At 46.2% G+C, this 14,485-nt stretch overlaps 1 protein-coding gene across 3 annotated transcripts in view; it reads right to left on the bottom strand.

Annotated features, from left to right (window-relative positions):
* Positions 1-14,485, bottom strand: part of LOC143958278 (uncharacterized) — a 195,578-nt gene that overhangs the window by 82,980 nt on the left and 98,113 nt on the right. For all 3 annotated transcript variants that reach the window (XM_077467795.1, XM_077467798.1, XM_077467796.1), the window contains exon 4: positions 12,627-12,726. In XM_077467795.1, the coding sequence (XP_077323921.1) occupies positions 12,627-12,726 (100 nt within the window). The remainder of the gene's footprint in view (positions 1-12,626; positions 12,727-14,485) is intronic.

A 14,485-nucleotide genomic window follows, 5' to 3' on the forward strand; every position in this document is an offset into this window, starting at 1 on the left:
CTCATGGAGAAAACAGTAGCGTTCCTGAACCACAGCGTCACCAGAACGCTAGAACACCTGGAACGCCTAGGTTGGATCATAAACCTAGAAAAGTCGTCCCTACAGCCTGCCACCAGGTTGGAATACCTGGGTATGATCATCGACACCGCTCAGGGCAAGGTGTTTCTTCCAAGGCCAAAGGCCTTGGCCATTGGGGATCTGGTGCGCCTAATTCTGGGCAGAAGATCTTCCCCCATTCGATTGTGCATGAGACTGTTAGGGAAAATGGTCTTATCCTTCGAGGCCGTACCATTCGCCCAGTTCCACTCAAGGCCTCTGCAAAGATGCATCCTTGCGGCTTGAAACAGGAAGCCCCAATCCTTGGATCTTCCTATGCGTCTATCCCCAGGGACACGCAGGAGTCTCATCTCATCTTCCTCTTCCATGGAAGATTATCACGACAGATGCCAGCCTGACAGGCTGGGGAGCAGTGTTGGAGGAGACGTGCTCACAGGGGAAATGGTCTGCGATCGAGAAGCTATTGCCCATAAATGTCCTGGAGATCCGGGCAATTTATATGGCTCTCATAAAGTGGTCTTACAGACTACGAGGTCTCCCTGTTCGGGTTCAGTCCGACAATGCCACAGCAGTGGCCTATATCAATCACCAGGGCGGTACCAGGAGTCTGGTGGCCCAAAAAGAGGTGAATCGCATACTTGTCTGGGCAGAAAAGCATGTTCCGTGTCTTTCTGCAGTCTTCATTCCAGGAGTGGAAAATTGGCAGGCGGATTTTCTGAGCCGCCAGCAGTTGTGCCCAGGAGAATGGGCTCTGCACCCCGACGTGTTTCGGAACATATGTCACAGGTGGGGTACTCCAGACGTAGATCTGTTTGCATCCAGGTTCAACAGGAAACTGGACAATTTTGTGTCCAGGACAAGAGATACACTTGCTCAGGGGTCAGATGCTCTGACAGTTCCCTGGGATCATTTCAATCTGATCTATGCCTTCCCCCCGAGCCCGCTTCTGTCGCGGTTCCTGGGAAGAGTCAAGAGGGAGACAAAATCGGTCCTTTTGGTGGCCCCAGCTTGGCTTAGGCGACCGTGGTACGCAGAGATCATGAAGTTGGCAGTAGGCAGGCCATGGATCCCCCCTCTCCGGCCAGATCTGCTCTCACAGGGTCCAATTTACCATCCTGCTTTACACAGTCTGAATTTGACGGTTTGGCTGCTGAGACCCACATTCTGAGAGACCGTGGCCTTTCGGGGCCAGTCCTTTCTACTCTGGTCAATGCCAGAAAGCCGGCCTCCAGGCTTATTTATTACAAAATCTGGAGGGCATATGTTTCCTGGTGTGAACTCAGGAAATAGCATCCTAGAAAGTATGTCATTAGCAGGATCTTGGCCTTTCTCCAGTCAGGCCTAGAAATGAATTTGGCCATAAGCACTATCAAGGTGCAGATTTCGGCCCTGTCAGTATTTTTTCAGAAGCCACTTGCATCACATTCCCTGGTGCGGGCTTTCATCCAGGGGGCCATGCGGATAAGACCGCCAGTCAAACCTCCGGTATGCCCATGGGATCTGAATTTGGTTCTCTTGGCTTTGCAGGGGCAACCATTTGAACCTTTGCATCTGGCTTCATTAGTTCTCCTGACTAAAAAATTGGTCTTTTTGGTAGCCATATCTACGGCTAGAAGAGTATCAGAGCTAGCAGCTCTTTCCAGCAAAGAGCCGTATCTAATTATTCATAAGGACCGGGTGGTCATGCGTCCCAACAGGTCCTTTCTACCTAAGGTGGTTTCGGGATTCTATTTGAATCAAGACGTAATCCTACTATCCTTTTTTCCGGACCCACAGTCCGCAGAAGAAGAATCTTTGCACACTTTGGATGTGGTTAGAGCAATCAGTATATATCTTCGAGCAACTGCTCAGATAAGGAAAACTGATTGCTTGTTTATTTTGGAAAGGGAGGAAGGGCCAGGCGGCGTCAAAATCCACTCTCTCAAGGTGGATTAGACAGGTTATTTCTCAGGCCTATAGTGTAAAAGGGAAGATTCCTCCTTTTCAAGTGAAAGCGCACTCAACGAGGGCTGTAAGTGCTTCTTGGGCAGTGCATCACCAGGCCTCCCTGGCTCAGATCTGTAAGGCTGCAACTTGGTCATCAGTCCACACATTCACCAGATTCTATCAGGTGGATGTCAGAGGGCAAGAGGATATCGCCTTCGGGCGCAGTGTACTGCAGGCTGCAGTTTAGGTCCTCCGGTCCCTGGCAGTCTATAATTATGATCTGTGTCTCCCTCCCCTCAATCCTAGCATTGCTTTGGGACATCCCACTATGTAATGAAGCTCCTGTGTCCCGTGATGTATGATCAAGAAAATTGGATTTTTATATACAGCTTACCTGTAAAATCCTTTTCTTGAGAGTACATCACGGGACACAGGGCTCCCGCCCCTCTTGGGTTTTACGTGGTTTCTTATTGCTTTGCTACAAAACTGAGGTGCCTCCCATATGGGAGGGGTTATATAGGGGAGGAATTCTCCTTAATTGGGGTTAACCAGTGTCCAATCACCAGAGGTGCCTATATAACCCACTATGTAATGAAGCTCCTGTGTCCCGTGATGTACTCTCAAGAAAAGGATTTTACAGGTAAGCTGTATATAAAAATCCCATTTTATTTATATATATATATATATATGAAGGCCAGTATGATGGCCTGAATTTATGGGAGGAGCCCGGGGGGTATTTAACCAGCCCATTCGCCTGTGGTCTTTGTCGGTTTCCTGTGCGCGATATCTGTTACGTCAGAGATCTAGGACCGACTATTCGAGACTAAGCGTTTGTGAGTGCCCTTGTTCGTGAGTTCCCGTATTCGTTAGTCTCGTCTTCATGAGTTTGTGTTTCGAGTTCTGTGTTGGTAAAATTCTGTGTCCGTGAGTTTCCACGTTCGTGAATTGTCGTCTTTCCAGATTTGTAGCACTCGTAATTGCCATGTCACTAAACTGTGACATCCAAAACTCACGAGTTACTCACAAACATTTTGTAATCGTAACGTATACCTCTCACCCGCACGTGTTTGCAACCAAACAACGTTTGTTACCATGCTTCACAAGACGGCTCGTAGTCGCTCGCTTGTGACACACCAGTCGATGCCACATCAGGCATTCATTTCGCAAACATTTCAATCATTTCAAATCTTTCCGAATCGTTCCTAATCATTCTTAACCATTTCCAACCATTTCAAATCATGTCTAATCATTTCTAACCATTTCGAATAAATTCTAAACCTTTTTGAATCATTTATCATTTCAAAGCATTTTTGAATCGTTTCTAACCATTTCAAAGCATTTCGAATCTTTTCATTCATTTCTGTCACATACCGCGCTACGATTCGAATCCAGTCGCATCTTCGATGCACCGATTCGTTCCGGTGTGCCCCAGTGGATCTCGGCCTCATTTCAGAACATGCTCCAGAGACGGATTCATTTGTCACTCGTGGATTCGGTCATTGATTCTTGTCGTTGTCATGGCATATAATTTCTTGTCACGTATTACGCTCCGATACAAATCCAGTCGTATCTAAAGATGCACCGATTTGCTCCGGTGTGCCCAGACGTTTTCGGCCTCTTTTCAGTACATGCTCAAGAGACGGATTCATTTGTCAGTCATGGGTTCAGTTACTGATTCTTGTCTCTGTCATGGCATATCATTTCTTGTCATGTATCACTCTCCGATACAAATCTAGTCGCATCTAAGATGCACCGATTCGCTCAAGTGTGCCCAGTTGTTCTCGACCTCATTTCAGTACATGCTCCAGAGACGGATTCACTTGTCAGTTGTGGCTTTGGTTACTGATTCTTGTCTCTGTCATGGCGCAGCATTTCTTTGTCATGTATCACGATCCGACGTGAATCTAGTCACATCTATGCACTAATTCGTCTTGGCGTGTCCCAGGTTGTTTGGCCTCATTTCAGTACATGCTCCAGAGTCCCGCTCATTGTCAGTCGCAATTTGCGGCTCGTCGATTCGTGCCTCCATCATGGCGATCATTTCATTCATTTCATCATTTCACTGCTTTTACTGTCTCGTACCGTGTCCCATTTCGAATCCAGTAGCATCCGTGATGCACCGATTCGTCCAGGCATGCCCCAGTTGTCTTGACCTCATTTCTTTCGGTGCTCCACAGTCTAACTCATTGTTAGTCGCAGCGTACCAATTCTTGCCTACATCACGGCAAGAAATTTCATTCATTTCATTTCACACACTCATTGCTTTATCGAGTTGAATCCACTGAAACCAACAGCGCATTGATCCACACCCATCATTTCAGCCTTACGGTTATAACTCAACCGATTCATATCGGATTAATTTCATGCACTCTACGATCGCTTCGTATCAGATTTATTTCATACAACCAATTCATAGGATTCATTTCATACTTATATCCAATTCATATCGGATTCATTTCAGACACATCCAAGTACAACTTCTTGCAATTGTTGCAAGCACGCATCCAATCACAAACGTCTTGCAATGGCCGCGAGCACGCACCCAAGCATATCTCCCTGCAATTGTGGCAAACTCACATCCAAGCATAACTTCTTGCAACTGTTGCAAGCACGCATCCAAGCATAGACTTCTTGCAATAGTTGCAAGCACACATCCAAGCATAAGCTTTTGCAATTGTCGCAAGCAAACCCCAGGCACAAACTTATTGCAATCGTTGCTGGCACGCAGTTCTGGCTAGCTCAGTGCATTGCTCTAGGTAAGGCCTGGATACTTTCCTAATGTACATATTATAACGGGGTACTAATATTATAGGTAGGTTGATCCAGGGAGAAATTCGATTGCCTCTTGGGGGATCAGGAAGGAATTTTTTCCCCTGCTGTAGCAAATTGGAGCATGCTCTGCTGGGGTTTTTTGCCTTCCTCTGGATCAGCTGTGGGTGTTGAATTGTGCGATATTTTGTTTGTTTAATTGCTGATTTATTGTGGCGGGACAGGGTGGACTTTTGTCTTTTTCGTCCTAGCTAATTATGCATCCTGGCATAACTTCTTCAGTCTTCGCAAGCACATGCAGGCATATGAACTTTTCACAGCCACTACGAACACATCTCCAGTGACATTAACTCCTTTGCAATCGTTGCAAGCACGCATTTAAGCACAACACTTGCTATCGTGGCACGTAACTTAGTATAACTTGCAATCTTTGCAAGCACATTCTCGGTGGCACTCAAACAGCCCCACATCATTTTCAGTGGTACTCAATTGGCCACTTGTCCCCAGTGGCATTTTCATGTGAGCCACTCACCGTTCCTGTCTGTCATTTCTCCCTTAGGACAGTTGAGTTCAGCTTCCGTCCTACAACAGATGTCAAGTTGCCACACGCAGCTGGCTTCTTCTCGTAACACTATCAGGCTATATCTAGCCAGCATCCAGCATTTCTATCCTTACAGGACCCCGGTGAGCCATCTCTGTTTACGGCCCATACAGTAAGATCCCCTCTACCTGGCATCCAGAAGCATCAGCCCATGGCTAACAGCAAACGCTTGCCCATCACAACTGCCATCTTTAGGGACATGTAAAATATCCTCGCACGTTCCCCAGTCTAGTCATCCAAGCAACCGTCTACCTGGCCCTTTACAGTTTTCTGCGGCCTAGCGAATTCATCTTTAATGGCACTGGCAGCCAGGTACTGTACAGACACCACCTGACTCGTTTTTATATATATATATATATATATATATATATATATATATATATATATATATATATATATATATAAAAAATTACGTCCTTCAGCTTACGGTCTCCAAAACTCAACAATCCGGACCCGAGCTCTACATTAACCACTTTTGTTTCAGGTCAGTTTTGCAACACTTCACCCATACACAGGGGTGTACCAAGAAGCAGCTTCAGTCTGTTTTGAGAATGCTCAATTCTGCAATACGGGTCATTCCTCAGGGTGGATCTTCATCTCACGCTTCCTGGTCTTCCTCTCCCAGGCAGAGGACCCCTGTCAGATCCTTAATCTGGACGCTGCGGACCTATCAATGTCGGAGGTTCCGTACTACGTAGATCGGTATGTCAATGTTCATACCTTCTATGTCGCCCCTATCACCCCAGGTAGTGACAGATGCTCCACAGGCTTCGCTACAATTTTTGGCCACCATTGGTTTACAGGACCGGGGCCTCCAGAGATACTCCTAAAACCCCAGGTATACCTGGATTTCCTCCCTCTTTTAGCTAAACCCTGTCATGGCAGCTCTATCCCATAGTAACAGCCGCACATCTCTGGGGTCATTGCTGGACAGGGCAAACTATGGCCTTCACCACCGACAACCAAGCCACAGCAGAGATTATTATAAAGGCAGGTCTAAATCCCTCGCAGTCATGTCCTTCCTGTGTAGGTTGGTACAGCTGTCATTACAAATTCAGTTCAAAGTTTACAGTACATTTGTTCCCGGGTAAGCGCAATCTCGCAGCAAATGCGCTGTCACGTTTAACTACACCTCCTTTTGAACAGATGCCCGGAGCCGATCCAGTATCAGCCACTATCCTTGCTCGGTCTCAGCTAACCCTTAAATAGCACAACATCTGCAAACAGCGACCCAGCTCATCAACACCCTCAAAGCGTACCAGACGGCCTGGATGGCCTTCAACAAATTCCTGACACACCACTCCTAGGAAACTTCAAACATCAAGTAGATACTGGCCTTTATCTCATACTGTCATACCCAGCTGGCCCTATCCCACAACACTATTCGGCTATATCTAGCCGGCATCCAACTTTCTTGTCGTTGCAGGACCCCGCAAACCTTCCTTATTCATGTCCCACGCTATTCAAGCCATACTACGTGATGTCCAGAAACTCCAACAGGTGGTCAGCGCCAAAAATTTTCCCAAACAGGTGACATCTTTAGGGGTATGCCGACCATCCTGACTACCTCTTCATTTGGTCTCCCCCAACTAGTATGGTCCTACAAGCAGCCAGGTATTTGGCCTACTACCGTTACTGCGACCTGGAAAGTTCACCTGCAGCAATCCAGCAGGCCAAGAGATACGTAGACACCACTTAGTCCACTACAAAGATCACTTCGTACTTCACCTAGCGGTTTCTAAAAAGCAGCAAGTAGGCTCCGGGATAGACATCCACCTTTACAGAACCGATAATAGCGGGTGTCCAGTTGCCACACTCAACCAACTGTCAACACTACTGCCTGAACAGTTGGACTCCAGTCCCCTTCTTCCTTTCCCGTCAAGCCCTTGAGTACCGGTCAGTTCATGAAACACATGAGGGTACTTCTCCGCAACTTTCACCTATATCCTGTCACTTCTTCCGCATTGGGGCAGCCTCAGCAGCATCCCATCACGGGATGTCATTAAAAGGCTAGGCAGGTGTCTGCCTGCTTCATCCGGTACATTCCCAATCCACAAGTGGAAATGGCTCAGGCATTTATTAAATTCACTCAATGATCAAACTCAGTTAATAAAGAACTATCCCCTACCGGAATGTTTTTGCCCCCTTATTTTGGTATACCGTACGTTAGACCAAGGCACACTTTCAGGTCCATTTCATGTGGTAAGTTTTATGTTAACTCTGAATGTTATCCATATCCTTATCGGCCATAGGGCTCCAACCATAAATATATATATATATATATATATATATATATATATATATATATATATATATATATATATACCTATTTTGGGGGCGGATATCGTTGTTATGACAGCAGCTAGCTACCATAACCCTGGTATCCCCGTGTTTGGCCGGTGGTCGGCTACAAGATAAACGTGGTCTCTGGCACTTACCAGAGCCATCGGCAGCGGCGGAGGCGATCGCGTCTGTGCCCTGGGCTGACATGGAGATGAGCGAGGGGAAGATGGCCCCCACCTGTCTCCATGACACTGCAGGGCAGAAGCAACGTAAAAACGTCACTTCCACCCATAGCTTCTAAAGGGACAATTTATATATATATATATATATATATATATATATATATATATATATATTTTTTTTTTTTTTTAAATTACAACATTTTTTTTTTTATTGCATTTTTGCGTAAATATGAGATCTGAGGTCTCATATTTAAGAGGTCCTGTCATGCTTTTTTTCTATTTCAAGGGATGTTTACATTCCTTGTAATAGGAATAAAAGTTACACTTTAAAAAAAAAACAGTGTAAAAATAATAAGTAAAAGGTAAAATAAATAAGAAAAAAATGCTTTTTTTTAAATGCGCCCTGTCCTGCCGAGCTCGCGTGCAGAAGCGAACGCATATGTGAGTAGCGTCGCATATGAAAACGGTGTCCAAACCACACATGTGAGGTATCGCCGCGATCGGTAGAGCAAGAGCAATAATTCTAGCCCTAGACCTTCTCTGTAACACAAAACATGCAACCGGGAAAAGTTTTTAAATGTTGCCTGTGGAGATTTTTAAGGGTAAATGTTTGTCGCCATTCCACGAGTGGGCACAATTTTGAAGCGTGACATGATGGGTATCAATTTACTCGGCATAACATTATCTTTCACAGTATAAAAAAAAAAAAAATAATTGGGCTAACTTTACCGTTGTCTTATTTTTTAATTAAAAAAAGTAGATTTTTTTTAAAAGTGCGCTTGTAAGACCGCTGTGCAAATACGGTGTGACAGAAAGTATTGCAACAACCGCCATTTTATTCTCTAAGATGTTAGAAAAAAAAGTATAATGTTTGGGATTCTAAGTAATTTTCTAGCAAAAAATACTGTTTTTAACTTGTAGACAACACATCTAAAAAAGAGGCCAGGTCTTATGCAGCGTACACATGATCGGAATTCTCGTTGGAAAAAAGTTCTAATGGTTTTCCCGTCGGAATTCCAACGGAATTCCGCTCAAACTTTCTTGCCTACACACGTTCACACCAAATTCCGACCGCCAAGAACGCAGTGACATACAACACGTATGACGGGACTAGAAAAAGGAAGTTCAATAGCTAGTAGCCAATAGCTTCCATCTCGTAGTTGAATCTGAGCATGCGTGAGTTTTTGCACATCGGAATGTGCATACACACGATCGGAATTTCCAATAGAAAGTTTTTCCATCGGGAAAATTGAGAACATGCTATCAAATTTTTTTGCTGGCGGGAATTCGGCCAGCTAAATTCCGATGGAGCATACGGTCGCATTTTCCGATGAAAAGCTCTCATCTCTTTTGCTGGCCGAAATTCCGATTGTGTACATTAAAGTGGTTAATGGAGCAGAGGATGGTGTCAGTAGCCCTTTATTTGCATTATTTTATTTTTTAAATATTGTTTACACTTTAATTTTTTATAATTTTTTTTTACAATTAATTTTTTATTTTATTTTACTATTTTGGGATGTCTTACTTTTGAGACAGAGAACGGGACCGAGAACACAGAATACCCAGTCCCCTTCTCTGCAGCCTCAGCTCAGCCACCCATGGCTCAAATTTTGTTAATCCGGAACCAGCTTTAGGCTTCATGCACACGAGACGCAGTTAAACGCGCGTTCAGATGCAGTTGGACAGTTTTTTCAACTGCACCTGAACTCATTCAATGTTATCCTATGTGTCCATGCACACAGTCTCGTTTTTTTCCGTTTATATGCAGTTGCGTTTAATCTCGTTTTTCCAGAAGCAAAAAAATGCGTTCAGAAACAAAAATTTTTGCGTTTCAGACGCAAAACGCGGCTAAACGCGGCACCCGCGTTTAGCCGCGTTTGCGTTTATATGCGTTTTTAAAGGTGACCTTTTTTTTTACATTAAAAATCTCAAAAATGATTGCAAATTATGAAAAACCATTAGAAAAATATTTTAAACAATTGCAATTGCAAGTGGACAATCCACAACTTGTGGCAAGTGACGTGGCAAGTGGACAATCCACAACTTGTGGCAAGTGACATGGCAGGTGGCAAGTGATGTGGCAAGTGGACAATCCACAACTTGTGGCAAGTGACGTGGCAGGTGAAGTGGCAAGTGACGTGGAAAGTGGACAATCCACAACTTGTGGCAGGTGACGTGGCAAGTGACCTGGCAGGTGACGCGGCAAGTGACTTGGCAGGTGACGTGGCAAGTGGAAAATCAACAACTTGTGGCAGGTGACTGGCATGTGACGTGGCAAGTGGACAATCCATAACTTGTGGCAGGTGACGTGGCAAGTGGACAATCCACTTGTGGCAGGGGACGTGGCAAGTGACGTGGCAAGTGGACAATCCACTTGTGGCAGGTGATGTGGCAAGTGACGTGGCGAGTGGACAATCCACAACTTGTGGCAGGTGATGTGGCAAGTGGACAATCCACTTGTGGCAGGTGACGTGGCAGGGGACGTGGCAAGAGACGTGGCAAGTGGACAATCCACAACTTGTGGCAGGTGATGTGGCTGGTGACGTGGCAAGTGGACAATCCACATCGTGTGGCAGGTGACGTGGCAGGTGACGTGGAAAGTGGTGTGGCAAGTGGACAATCCACAACTTGTGGCAGGTGATGTGGCTGGTGACGTGGTAAGTGGACAATCCACAACTTGTGGCAGATGGCATGGCAGGTGACGTGGAAAGTGGACAATCCACATCTTGTGGCAAGTGACGTGGCAGGTGATGTGGCAAGTGACGTGGCAAGTGGACAATCCACAACTTGTGGCAGGTGACGTGGCAGGTGATGTGGCAAGTGATGTGGCAGGTGATGTGACAAGTGGACAATCCACATCTTGTGGCAAGTGACGTGGCAGCTGACGTGGCAAGTGATGTGGCAGGTGACGTGGCAAGTGACATGGCAAGTGGACAATCCACATCTCGTGGCAAGTGACGTGGCAGGTGATGTGGCAAGTGACGTGGCAAGTGGACAATCCACAACTTGTGGCAGGTGACGTGGCAGGTGATGTGGCAAGTGACGTGGCAGCTGACGTGGCAAGTGACGTGGCAAGTGGACAATCCAAAACTTGTGGCAGGTGACGTGGCAAGTGACGTGGCAGGTGACGTGGCAAGTGATGTGGCAAGTGGACAATCCACAGCTTGTGGCAAGTGACGTGGCAAGTGGACAATCCACAACTTGTGGCAGGTGACGTGGCAAGTGAACAATCCACAACTTGTGGCAGGTGACGTGGCAGGTGATGTGGCAAGTGACGCGGCAAGTAGACAATCCACAACTTGTGGCAGGTGATGTGGCAAGTGACGTGGCAGGTGATGTGGCAAGTCACGTGGCAAGTGGACAATCCACAACTTGTGGCAGGTGATGTGGCTGGTGACGTGGCAAGTGGACAATCCACAGCTTGTGGCAGGTGGCATGGCAGATGACGTGGAAAGTGGACAATCCACATCTCGTGGCAAGTGACGTGGCAAGTGACGTGGCAAGTGGACAATCCAAAACTTGTGGCAGGTGACGTGGCAAGTGATGTGGCAAGTGGACAATCCACAGCTTGTGGCAAGTGACGTGGCAAGTGGACAATCCACAACTTGTGGCAGGTGACGTGGCAAGTGACGTGGCAGGTGACGTGGCAAGTGATGTGGCAAGTGGACAATCCACAGCTTGTGGCAAGTGACGTGGCAAATGGACAATCCACAACTTGTGGCAGGTGACGTGGCAAATGGACAATCCACAACTTGTGGCAGGTGACGTGGCAGGTGACGTGGCAAGTGAACAATCCACAACTTGTGGCAGGTGACGTGGCAAGTGACGTGGCAGGTGATGTGGCAAGTGACGCGGCAAGTAGACAATCCACAACTTGTGGCAGGTGATGTGGCAAGTGACGTGGCAGGTGATGTGGCAAGTCACGTGGCAAGTGGACAATCCACAACTTGTGGCAGGTGATGTGGCTGGTGACGTGGCAAGTGGACAATCCACAGCTTGTGGCAGGTGGCATGGCAGATGACGTGGAAAGTGGACAATCCACATCTCGTGGCAAGTGACGTGGCAGGTGATGTGGCAAGTGACGTGGCAAGTGGACAATCCACAATTTGTGGCAGGTGACGTGGCAGGTGATGTGGCAAGTGGACAATCCCCAACTTGTGGCAAGTGACGTGGCAAGTGGACAATCCACAACTTGTGGCAGGTGCCGTGGCAAGTGACACGGCAAATGCAAGTGTACAACTGCTCTCTATGGTGCTGCTGCTCACTCTGATCAAAATAGCAGAAATAGTTTAAAAAAATGCTTTGAGAGCTTGGGGAGGGTCTACATGATGTTATCTTTATAAACGCGTTTAAACGCAAACGCGCCTAAACGCGTCTAAACGCAGCATGCAAACGCAGCAAAACGCGCGTTTCTAAACGCGCGTTTCAGCTTTTTTTTAACAGAGGTTTCATCTGCGTCTCGTGTGCATGAGGCCTTAGTCTTCAAATTTGGAATCTAAATTGATATCTATTTAAGAATATTTCAATAATAAAAGAAATTTATTAAAAATGTACAATTTTCCAACAGCTGTATTTTATCCACACAACGCAAAGTGACTTGTTCACTTTAAAGGAGGTAGATGTAAAACCAAAAGGGTGGATGTACGAGTTAGAACTCCCTTTTTTAATAACTTTTTTAACTTCTAGTAACTTTTTTTACGTTCTGGTACGACAATTATTAAAGTACCTAAGTACATTTCCATCAAAGAGATGGAAAATGGCTTGAATGAGGTCAAGCAATACATTAGGTGAAAAGACAATGGACTTACTGAGACAGCTTCCGCACAGAGTCTGAGAAATAACAGGACGATACAACGGCATAACCTAGATCGACAGGAATAACGCAAATCCCACCAGTCTTTATGAGTTCTGCAATGAAAATATAGTCAATGGTCAGCTTGGAAAATCAATCTGTGTATAAGCAGTATAGAACAAAAATAAAGAACTCAAATCCTAACTTATGATGACCAAATTAGAAACTCAGCTCTTAATCTCCTCACACAGCATAATATTCTTAAAAAGGTTTATAGAAAAAAAAAACACAAGTCTTATATCTTTTTAATAGGACTGTATAAATTCTTAAATAAAAAAAAATAAACAAATAAACCTTACTTTGTGCACTGGTCCAAATCATTTGGCGCAGGGGGGATCATGGCGTGGGGTTGTTTTTCAGGGGTTGGGCTTGGACCCTTATTTCCAGTGAAGACATTTTGGACAATTTCATGCTCCGAACTTTGTGGGAACAGTTTGGGGATGGCCCCATTCCTGTTCCAACATGACTGCGCACCAGTGCACTAAGCAAGGTCCATAAAGACATGGATGAGCAAGTCTGGGGTGGAGGAACTTGACTGGCCTGCACAGAGTCCTGACCTCAACCCGATAGAACACCTTTGGGATGAATTGATGCAGAGACTGTGAACCAGGCCTTCTCGCCCAACATCAGTGCCAGACCTCACAAATGCACTTCTAGACACACTCCTAAACCTTGTAGACAGCCTTCTCAGAAGAGTTGAAGCTATTATAGCTGCAAAGGGTGGGCCAACTCAATATTGAACCCTAGGGACTAAGACTGGGATGCCATTAAAGTTCATGTGTGTGTAAAAGCAGGTGTCCCAATACTCTTGGCGAAATGATGTGTGTGTGTGTATATGTGTATATATATATATATATATATATATATATATATATATATATATATATATATATATATATATATATATATATACACACACACACACATATTGTATAGATCTATCTATATATCTATATATCTATATATCTATATATCTATATATATATATACATACATACAGTTGTGCTCATAAGATTACATTCCCTAGTAGAATTTATGATTTCTTGATTATTTTCCAGGGAATATGAATGCTGTTGTGATTACTATTTAACCACCTCCCGCCCGCCCTATAGCCGAATGACGGCCGTAGAGCAGACGGGTTCCTTCGATCGGTCGTCCCTGGACGTCCTTGTGTTTACTTCCGCAATGCGCGCCGCCGGGGGCGCGCATCGCGGAAGTTTTGTATTCGCTGTGTCTCCCGGAGACAGGCAAACATAGATCGCCGTGAACGGCCAATCAAAGCGGCCGTTCACAGCGCGATCGCAGCTGCCAATGGGAGATGATCTCAAATGTAAACATATGAGTTCATCTCCCATTGTCGTGTCTCTCCCTCCTCACACAGAGACAGCGTGTGAGGAGAGAGAGGATCTGTGAGTCATAAATTGTATACTGTGACTAACACTGTCAGCCCCAGTGCCATCTGTCAGCCCAGTGCCATCTGTCAGCCCAGTGCCATCTGCCACCTGCCAGTGCCACCTGCCAGCGCCAGTGCCACCTGCCAGTGCCATCCGTCAGCCCCAGTGCCGTCAGCCCCAGTGCCGCCAGTGCCAGTGCCACCTGCCAGCGCCAGTGCCACCTGCCAGCGCCAGTGCCGTCAGCCTCAGTGCCGCCAGTGCCAGCACCAGTGCCACCTGCCAGCACCAGTGCCACCTGCCAGTGCCATCCGTCAGCCCCAGTGCCGTCAGTGCCAGTGCCAGCGCCAGTGCCACCTGCCAGCACCAGTGCCACCTGCCAGTGCCATCCGTCAGCCCCAGTGCCGTCAGCCCCAGTGCCGCC

The sequence above is a fragment of the Lithobates pipiens genome, unplaced genomic scaffold (assembly GCF_037356315.1).
Source record: "Lithobates pipiens isolate NorthernLeopardFrog02 unplaced genomic scaffold, aLitPip1_a1.2 Scaffold_60, whole genome shotgun sequence".
NCBI classification, from domain to species: Eukaryota; Metazoa; Chordata; class Amphibia; order Anura; family Ranidae; genus Lithobates; species Lithobates pipiens.